The sequence below is a fragment of the Dendrobium catenatum genome, unplaced genomic scaffold, assembly GCF_001605985.2.
Source record: "Dendrobium catenatum unplaced genomic scaffold, ASM160598v2 fragScaff_scaffold_264, whole genome shotgun sequence".
NCBI classification, from domain to species: Eukaryota; Viridiplantae; Streptophyta; class Magnoliopsida; order Asparagales; family Orchidaceae; genus Dendrobium; species Dendrobium catenatum.
In genome coordinates, this window is record NW_021318726.1 from 629,122 (window position 1) to 639,689 (window position 10,568).

General features: G+C 37.5%; 1 protein-coding gene across 1 annotated transcript in view; it reads right to left on the bottom strand.

The window, feature by feature from the left end:
• Window positions 1-1,248: 1,248 nt before the first annotated feature.
• LOC110102806 overlaps window positions 1,249-10,568 on the bottom strand; it is a 10,775-nt gene continuing 1,455 nt past the window's right edge. The window contains exons 3-6 of the mRNA XM_028693335.1: window positions 3,251-4,589; window positions 3,006-3,183; window positions 2,133-2,867; window positions 1,249-1,661 (exon numbers count right to left, since the gene is read on the bottom strand). Of these exons, the coding sequence (XP_028549168.1) occupies window positions 1,249-1,661; window positions 2,133-2,867; window positions 3,006-3,183; window positions 3,251-4,589 (2,665 nt within the window). The remainder of the gene's footprint in view (window positions 1,662-2,132; window positions 2,868-3,005; window positions 3,184-3,250; window positions 4,590-10,568) is intronic.

Sequence of the window (10,568 nt, forward strand, 5' to 3'; positions counted from 1 at the left end):
CAGGTGGTGTAGCCCGCTGCAGGATGTAGCCCGCATCAGGACTCCCCTTCTTCAGAGGAGCTCATCTCCGATGAGACCGACGTCAGTTGCTGTGAATCTGGTGGATGATAAGGATAGATATCTGCAACATTGAAGGTAGGAGAAGTTTGGATATCCTTGGGGAGATCAATAATGTAAGCATTGTCATTTATCTTCCTGAGAACCGGAAATGGACCGAATTTCTTTGGGTTTAATTTGGGACAAGGACCCGAAGGAAATCGATCTCTGCGATATCGTAGCATGACCAAATCACCTGGCATAAATTCAACATGCCTACGGTGTAAGTCTTTAGCAGATTTGTACTTGGCATTAGTTTCAGTGAGCTTGTCTTGCACAGTTTTAATAACATCAGAAAACTGTGCTGCAGTTTGAGAAGCAGCGGTACTCTTACACTTTGGAAGGATTGCTAAGTCCACAAGGTGATTTGGCATTTTAGTGTAGACAATGCTGAATGGACACCTTCCCGTGGACCGATTCGGCATGGAATTAAAAGCAAATTCCGCTTGGCCTAAGACTTCCTCCCAATGTTTCGGATTATCTTGAACTAGGCATCGCAGCATAGTAGCTAACGTGCGATTGACGACTTCCGTCTGTCTGTCTGTCTGAGGATGATAGGTGGAGCTAAGTTTTAAGTCAGTATGAAACCTCTTCCACAGTTCACGCCAAAAGTGGCTGATAAACTTAACATCGCGATCGGACGTTAAGCTGCGGGGTATGCCATGCAAACGGACAATTTCTTTAAGGAAAATTTTAGCAATATTGAGGGCATCGAAAGTTTTCTTACAGGGAATGAAGTGTGCCATTTTTTCAGAATCTATCCACAACTACCATTATTGAATATGACCCTCTCTTCGTTCGTGGTAGTCCGAGCACAAAGTCAAGACTCAGATCTTCCCAAATAGAGTCTGGCACCGGCAATGGCATATACAATCATGTATTCTGAGCAGCCCCCTTATACGTTTGACAGATAGCACATCTCTCGATCAGTCGAGACACATCTCGTTTCAGGTGTGGCCAGAAAAATTGAATTTGGAGTTGCTGAATTGTCTTATCTCTGCCCACGTGTGCCGCCAGCCCGTTACAATGTATTTCCTTGATAAGTTGATGCCGCCATGACGATGCTGGGATACACAATTGGTTTCCTTTGAAAAGAAAACCGTGTCTGAGGGAATAATCACCCGCCGGTGTTCCTGCATGACAATCCTTCAACTATGCAGCGAAATCTTCATCCGCGTCATATAAATTTTTCATCTCTTCTAACCCGGTGACTTCTGTTTGTAACTGGACGAGTAATGCTGCTCTCCTGCTGAGGGCATCAGCCACCCTGTTCATTTTTCCTATTTTGTGCCGAATCACAAAACTGAACCTCTGTAGAAAGATTACCCAACGGGCATGCATTTTACTAATAGTTTTCTGGCTGTTAAGGAATTGAAGGGAGTGATGATCGCTGCACAATACGAAATCTTGATGAAGCAGATAATGTTCCCACTGTTTCAATGCTCTCACGACGGCGTACAGCTCCTGCTCGTACACAGTCCATTTTTGTCGAGAAGGGCTCAGCTTCTCGCTGAAGTATTCAATTGGCCGTTCCTCTTGGTATAACACCGCTCCAATTCCTATACCTGAAGCGTCGGTATCAACTTGAAATGGCTTTTCAAAGTTGGGTAGGGATAAAACAGGAGCCGAGCTCAAGGCATCCTTAATATTTTCAAAACTTCTTTGTTATTTATCTGACCACGTGAATGAGTGACCCTTTAAAACATCTGTGATGGGTGTCATAATGACACTAAATCCCCGAATGAATCGTCTATAAAAATTTGCTAATCCGTGAAAACTGCGGATGTCAGGTATTGAACGGGGAACAGGCCAGTCTTGGACAGCCACGACCTTGCATGGGTCTACTTGAACTCCTTCCCGTGAAACAACAAAGCCCAGGAACCGCACATTCATTGTGGAAAACTCACACTTGGGTAAGTTCAAATATAACTTGTTTCTTCTTAGAACTTATAATAATTGCGTCAAGTGTAAAACATGTTCTTCAAGTGAAGAGTTGTATACTAGGATATCGTCAAAATAGGAAACGCAAAATTTACATGTAAAAGGTTGTAGCAGTTCACTCATGAGCCTCATGAAGGTAGATGGTGCATTGCATAGACCAAACGCCATGACTTTCCACTCGTACAGTCCTTCCCGCATCTTAAACGCCGTCTTCCACTCGTCGCTTGGTCTGACGCGAACTTGATGGAAGCCGCTTCGCAAGTCAAGCTTAGAAAAGATAGTCGCACCCTGAAGTTTATCCAGCAGGTCGGACACTCTCGGGACAGGGAACCTATATTTTGTTGTAATCTTATTGATAGCTCTACTATCAATACACATCCGCCATTTCCCATCTTTCTTCGGAACGAGGAGTGCAGGCACCGCGCAGGGGCTAAGGCTATTTTGAATGAGATGTCGTTTGAGTAAATCTTCTACAATCTCCTGTAAAATCAAGTGCTCCTTTGGACTCATCCGATAATAAGGTAAATTGGGCAATGTCGCTCCCGGCACGAGATCAATTTGATGTTGAATGCTGTGGAGAGGAGGTAGCTCGGTAGGCAGCTCAGTTGGTCCAATGTCCGCGAAGTCAGCCAACAACTGTTTTACTGATTCTTGAATGGTTGGTTTAATTATTGGAGGAGAAGTATCCGTCGTGACCAAGGCTAACAGCGGAGTGTTATTGTTGGCTTCCTGCAATAAAAGATGTCCCGAGATGATGTAGGCAGCCGCAGGTTCAGGGATAGATTTCCCACTGACAGCAGAATTTTGTGGTAGTAAACGTAATTTTCTTCCTTTCCATTCAAATGAGTATATGTTGGCTCAACAGTCGTAAGTGGCTTGAGCGTCAAATTTCCATGGCCGGCCTAATATAAGATGGCACACGTCCATTTCTAGGACATCGCATGTCACTTCGCACAGATAGTGCTTACCAATGGAAAAAGTTACCCGGCATGCTTCAACAATTGTTATCTCTACACCACGCTTTACCCAGCTGATCTTGTAAGGCTGCGACTTCTTCGTGGTCTTTAGTTGTAACGCATGCACAACGGACCGAGAGATGACATTCTCGGTACATCCACTATCAATGAGGAGCTCACAAACCTTTCCCTGTATGGTGCATTTTGTTCTAAACTGAGCATTTCTTTGGGATTGTTGTGCCTGTCTCGGTGCCAACAAGAGCTTTTCCAGAATGCATAAGACAGGCTCCCCCCTCGTCTCCCTTCAGATCTTCCGTGGAATCCCCTTCCTCCAAGTGTTCTTCATGGTCCATTCCTTCCTCTGTTGGGGTGCCATCGAGTATTTGAAGTTGATGTCGTTTTGGACACTCGTTGGATTTATGACCGGGCTGAAAACATCTAAAGCACTTCAATGTTGTAGGCCTGCTATAGGGATTCTCTTTCAATGGGGCCTTCATTTTTGCAGGATATTTGTTTTCAACAGGATTCTGACTGGACGACGGCAATGTATTGGACTGCAACTTAGCCTGCGGTGTGTTGTTCTTCGAAAATTCTGCACTGTTTTCAGGTTGTGATTGGCGGCGATGTGAATAACTTTTTGCTTGTCGCTGCATTTGGGACTCAGCTTTCAATGCAAAATTAACGGCCTGAGACAATGACCATACGGAATTTAGTTCTAACTTGTCTTGGATGGGATCTTTAAGGCCTCCAATATACCGAGCTACAAGTTGATTTTCAGATTCATGGAGATTATTACGAGCACTTAACCGATAGAATTCTTCGGTGTAATCATTCACGCTCCTTGCCCCTTGGGTACAATGCTGATATTTAAGGTATAACATCTGCTCGTAGTCGGTCGGTAGGAAGTGTCCCCTCAATAACTGTTTCATGCGAAACCAACTCCGCACGGCTCCGCGACCATCTCGCCTTCGTGCCTGAAGAAGTTGATGCCACCAAGCGCTTGCCCCTCCTTTCAACCGACACGCTACATACTTAACTTGTTTCTCAGGATGAATCTCCATGTATTCAAAAAAGGTTTCCACCGCCCGTTCCCAATCAAGATAGTCTTCGATATGAAGGCGTCCCTCAAAATAAGGTATGTCTATTTTTACCTTGAATTCTCCATGCTCTCGGTGAGGAGGTCCTCCACGTCGCCTCGGAATGACATAGTATGGGGTTTTCCAGTCGTCTTCGGTCTCTGATAATTCCAGCGGTACTCGAGTATTAACTTCAACTTCTGAATCTGAATACTCTGCATTGTGGGGTTGAGTCCTTCTCCGAACTCGTTCAGGAACTGGAAGGTGTGGGGGTGCCTGGATCGGAACTCGACCAGGAGCTATTGCTTCCACAGATGTCCGGAGAGCCGCCATCTCTGTCCTCATCTCCACGAAGAGGCGTAGAAAGTCGGCTCTCAATTCTTCAAGGTGTCGCGTGAAACTGGCTTGAGCAGTTCGCACGGCCTCTAAACCACGCTCATCGTCGGTGGTTCTCCGAGAGCTTCCGTCAGCCATCTTGTCCAGGACTGGCTCTGATACCAATTCTGGTGCAGTCTTCAACCTGCAAAACAGAGAATAGCCACAAGAAGAGAAAGCAATGGAACAGTAACCGGAGAGGTGTTCCCAGAAACTTTGTATTAAGCCAAAATAAACTATTCTGTGTCTTTCTCTTTTCTTCTTCCTATCTATATCTCATCCTAATGCTTAACAGTAATAGGGAAACAGGGAATACTGCTAGAAAGCACGGCTAAACAGAAAAAGTAATAAAACGGTTATAAAAAGGTAGTGGGGAATTAAGCTATAGCTCAGATATATGCAGGCATATTTCCACGTGGTTCCATGGTGTAGCCCATATCAGGTGGTGTAGCCCGCTGCAGGATGTAGCCCGCATCATTGATGAGATACACGAGCAGCAACTTTGCTTCTGTACTTCCATTCTACAGCTTCCTGAGAGAGGAAAAAATAATCAGCGATAATTACATTGTAAAAAACTATAAAGTATTCAAAAAATTTCAGGTTCCTCAAATCTGCAGAGGTCAATGGTATCTTCGGCATCTTACATCACATCCTTAAGCTCAGAAAGCCAGAGTTCGGTGAATGATGACTCATTAAACTTTTTTCTTTTCTTCATCATTAAGAAGGCTTTGGATTCTCCTCATCAGACGACGTAGCGTTTGAAGCTCATTCTTCACCCATAGCAGCAAGATCACCTCTTCCAGGACAAAATCAGCGAGCACAGTAGAGAAATTGCTGAAGGAGAATAGTAGCCTGCAGGATGTTAATGGAAGCTGGTAAAGTTGAGGAAGATAGAGGGAGAAGCAAGGAAAATAGAAAATCAACGCCATCACAAGTTTTTGGCAGGGACTCTTGGATCGAAAATAGGCTGCTGGACCAAGAATTAAAGCGTTTCGACGTCTGGCATCAGTTTGCGCAGAGGAAGTTTTTATTTTTATTTTTATTTTTTATTTCTTTGACTGACTTAAAATTTATTCACATCCAGAGCAAATACCGAGTTGTACCGAGTTGTAGAAAAACTCGGTACAACTCGGTATTTGTATATTTTTGGTGTTCACAGAGCGGTATTTCTCATTTTTGCAAAGCAATACCGAGCAAATACCGAGCAATACCGAGAAAATCGCGAACATAGCATTCCCGGGTTCTGCTTCGGGTCAAGTCGTCGGGCCGCGCGGTAAAGAGTAAAAGCACGTGGCGACATGTTATTGGCGGCCGAACGTACCTCTACGTTAAGTCAGAGGACGTAATAATTGTTCTAATTTCGGTAGTAATGGGGTGGCTTTAGTTTCACAATCGAAATCTTTTGATATCTTTTGCCGTCATCCAAAATATCTTTTGGCAGCAAAAGATTTCGATTGAGTTTATATTTATATATCATCATTTGTATAATTTAACTCATCTTCTTTTTTTAATATTGTATTTATACTTGTTAATTTAATTAATTTAACTTGTAATAGTTTTTTTTTTCTGTCACCTAGCTCAAATTGTTTATTTTATTTTAGCTGTGCCTCGTTCAAATTTTTCATCGATAAATCTTATGCAAATAAAACACAATATTTTTTATTTGAAGTTTATTATAAAGTGCTGAATTTTAACTTTATAATTATTCAAATTTATTCTCTTAACTTCTTATGGATATATCAAAAATATTGACGGTTGGATGCAACTATGTAAATATTCGGTGACTTCGCCCATATAATTAGATGAAAATATTTATATGAATGAAAGTACAATCTTCAAATATTATAATGAATTCTGAATATTTAATACTTAAACTATATAAAAAAGATAAAATTTTAACTCATGCGTCACCAAAAATTATCTTTAATTGATAAAAATCTTGATGCAAATTTGAATTAGAAACTTTCAAAATTAAAATCGGAACCATTTGATCTCAAACTTCATCGAACTTATAGTCAAATTGAATATCTCAAGAAGACGAACCCAACAAGATCAAATTTGATACAATCCGAGCCCAAATGAGTCCCCATTCAGATAGAGAGTATGATACTTATAGATTTTACAAATAGCATATCCCATAAATATAAACAAAATATGAAACACTCCATTAAATAGCTCATTTTAATTCCCTCAATAAAAAATATCCTATCAACATTTAAGAACCATAATCATATCAATAATTAGACAATCTTGGTCTCCTTACCTTCATTTCTCAAAATATTCAATTTGATTATATGCACGAAAGATTGAAGAATATTTGGTCATTCAACTAAAATCTCGAATAATACAATTGTGTTTCAGATGCTTGATTTAGAGTCATTTGGACTCGAATAATCGGATTATTTTTTATGTCAATGAGTTCATCTTGCCTCGTCGTTCAATTTAATTACAAGTTTGAAAAAAATATGTGTGAGCAGTCCTGTATTTAATTTTGAAATTTTTCTCTTTCCAATAAGCATCAATATTCGTATTCATTTTAAGTGACTTTTGATGGCATATCAAGCATCAAAACTGGCAATAAATAGATCAACATCACATAAACGAATAACAAAGCTCAAAAGAAAACTATAATGGAGAAGTTGGGACCAGTTACAACTTAAGAAAATAGAGCAAGTAAATAAAAAAATGGACTCAAAATAGGCCAAAAAAACATCAAAACCACCAGCCTAAAAGAAGTCAGGAAACAAATAGAACTCCCCGGCCTTTTATGTTACTACATAACTTTTATTTTATTTTTTTCTCTCGAGAAAGTGATAGACCTAGCTTAAAAGTAGAAAGTAATAATACTCATGTGAGATCTTCACAAATTCAGAATCCTAAGAACTTCTAGCTGATCCTCATATAATTTCTTCCATAGATGATCCTTTAATTAAGCCTTTTAGTTTTTTGTATTCCTTGTGGTATGAAACGGAAAGGTTTTTCAAAAAGATCAAGATGCACTAGTTTTCCTTACTGTGTAAGAAGACCTTATTCATTTCGGTGGAAGATTTTGATGCATAATGTATTTCATATCAGCACTTTCCTTATTGACAAATACTATGTCGCTCTCATGGTGAATTATTATGTCCGGCGTCCGAACCGTCTGGAAGCAAATCCAGACACGTCACCCGGACCCACCCGGATGCACCGGGGCCTGGGTGACGTGGCGCGTCCGGATTTGCCTCCGAACAAGGCAAATCCGGACGTTGGACGTAATAATTTTCACGCTCTCATGGATAGTTCATCTACCCTATTTGGTTTATACATGCAAATTTGTTACTGAAATATTACCAAAAAAAGTTTAAATTGGGAGACTGTAAGAATATTGCAATCAACATTTTTGGGCGGTTTTTTTTTGGTTGAACTTGCTACCTTATGTTGATGCTTGCATTGATGCTTATAGAACTAGATTTGAACATTGGATTAACTTTCTATTAAAAAATGATTTTTTTTTTTTTCTTTTTCTAGAATTCTTGTTTCTCCTTTCTTTAGGTTTGGGATGTAATAATAGCCGATTCAAAGTTGCTTGTATTTCTGAAATAATATCACAGTACTGTACGCATACCATGAAGTTGTTTTCAAAAGCAAAAAAATTTACCTTAAGTTGAGAGCTGATAAGGGGATTTGATGAAATTCGAGTGTTAGAAGAGGAGAAAGAATATGAGCTTGAAATTGATATGAATTTAGACAAATTCTTTATTATTAAATTTAGAAATACAAAAATGATTAAAATAAGAGCTCTGAATTATGGAGCTTGAACTATATAAAATTGGCACATGAGTCGGCTTAACTTACTTACACCCCTAATGAGTGTATTTTAATTAGACTCTTTTGTTGGGGTGAAATGAGGGGCGCTTTATTAGAAAGCATAAATGATTAACTATCATAATCTGTAATTAGTTTTATTAAGACTACCGTACTATACTTTCTTTAATGCATAACATGTATTTACTTCTTTACCAATAGACCCAAGTTCTATTTATATGTTGTCCTGTATTCAGACAAGGTAAGTAATAATATTCATTCTTTGCTTCTATCATGTTCTGCTTTCCTCACGCCTGCTCTGATACCATGATGAAATTCTTGAGTCTTCAATTGCGTTCTTGAGGAAGATCAAGATCAATGACGAAGAGAGAAGAAGATCGAGATGTGATAGAGAAAGGGAAAGAGTTGCTTCATAAATTGCTCATATATAAAAAGACTTAACACAAAATAGTAATAGAAATTTAATATTATCAACAAAGAGTTGCTCCATAAATCCTTTTTGTAATTGTATTAATTGTTGTATTCTAAAATGATGAGGAGCATTTACAATATCTAAGAGCAAAGTCAAATTTCGTTCATGAAAATACGCTATGGAAAATTTTCTAAATCTGAATTTTGATTTCAAAAGAAGATATCTTTAATTTTGTTTGACAAATTATTAGTGAAGCTGAAATTTATGTGGATCCTTACAAAGATCAAGGCAATATTGGATTGGCTATGGTTGAACACAAAACTTTAAAGCAGCTCTCAGAATTAAAATGATAATTTCTATAATTACATTGATTTTCTTAACTTCGTTCATGTAATATTAACATTTCCTTTTATTTCGTTAATTTATTTTTCTTTAGTATTATCTAAGTACATATTAGCCATCAAATGGAAAGCCAACCGATCACAATCTGAACCACTGCTGCGAGCTTTGACATAAGCAGACGCATAAGATTTGCAAGAAAGAATTTGTCATCTCATAATCCCATTAAATACCATGGTCTTCCAATCTTTACTAGGAAACTGCATACTTCTGATTTTCAGCCTTTAATGCAAAAGCTGCATTGCTCCTTGGATGGTTGGAAAGCGAAAACTCTCTCTTAGGTTGGGAGAATTCAATATTTAAAATTCACTATATGCAACTCTATGACCAACTAGATTAGAGGCGTTATCATACCTAAGGCTCGTAAAATCATTAACAAGATCTGCTCTATGTTTGTGGAAGATCATATATATATATATTTGAATCTTTTATGTTATGAATTTTATTATACTCTCTCATGTCATTTATTATCACTCAATATAATTAAATAAAATATAAATACAGTTAAGCTATTAAAAATTTCACAAATATAAATATAATAAAAAAATCAATAAAAATTCACAGGTATATACAAAATCATGACAATATTAGATTTCATTTAGGACAGATTTCTTAATGTTTTATGAAACAATTTTAAGTACAAAATTTTAAAAGCTTCATAAAGTAGTAAGAAAACCCTTCAAATGAAAGCCTTAGTAAAAAATCTTTCTTACTACTTTTTAAAATAGCTTTTTAGTACAAAAATTAAATTTTTTGCAATTAAAAGCTGTTTTAAGAAGCAATAAAAAACTCATCCCGAACGAAACCTTAGTCACATAAAAATGACTTTTGATAAAAAATATAACATAATCAAATTAACACTCCTTTGTTATAAAATACATAAGATAACATAATTTCGTTCGTAGGAAGTCGAATTTAATTCAGATATGATCTAAATTAATCAGGCTTGAATTATGAAATGGAATTGAAATTTGATTTGTATTAAATTTCAATTTAAATTTTGAGCCATTTTGGATGTTGAGTCAATTCTTAGACTTGATATGGAAGTTGTAAATTTGGATAGTTATTAAGGTGGGGGGTATATTGGGAAGGATTGGACATGAAATCATTTCCAAGTCCTCAACAATGGCTATTGATTTTTTGGAGAGGAGAAAGTTTGTGTCTTATTCTTATTTGTATTTAATGGAGTTGGGATATTTAGTTCTGTGGCTCAGATAATTTCATATGAAAGTCAGGTCCCACTTATAGTAAACCCTAACAGGCTATATTTGACCTTTGTCCAAATCTATTTGACCTGGTGCCATAGCTTTCTATTTAAAAATTTTTAAATATATGTATATTATTATAAAAAATATATTTTGTAATATCTTAATACGTAATTTTAAATTTATTTTAATATGATCATATATTTGAAAAATCAATAAAAAAATTCTATTTTTTAAGCAAGTGTGATGTGTGTATATATATATATATATATATAATATCATTAATATTTTTTTTTTGGTATAT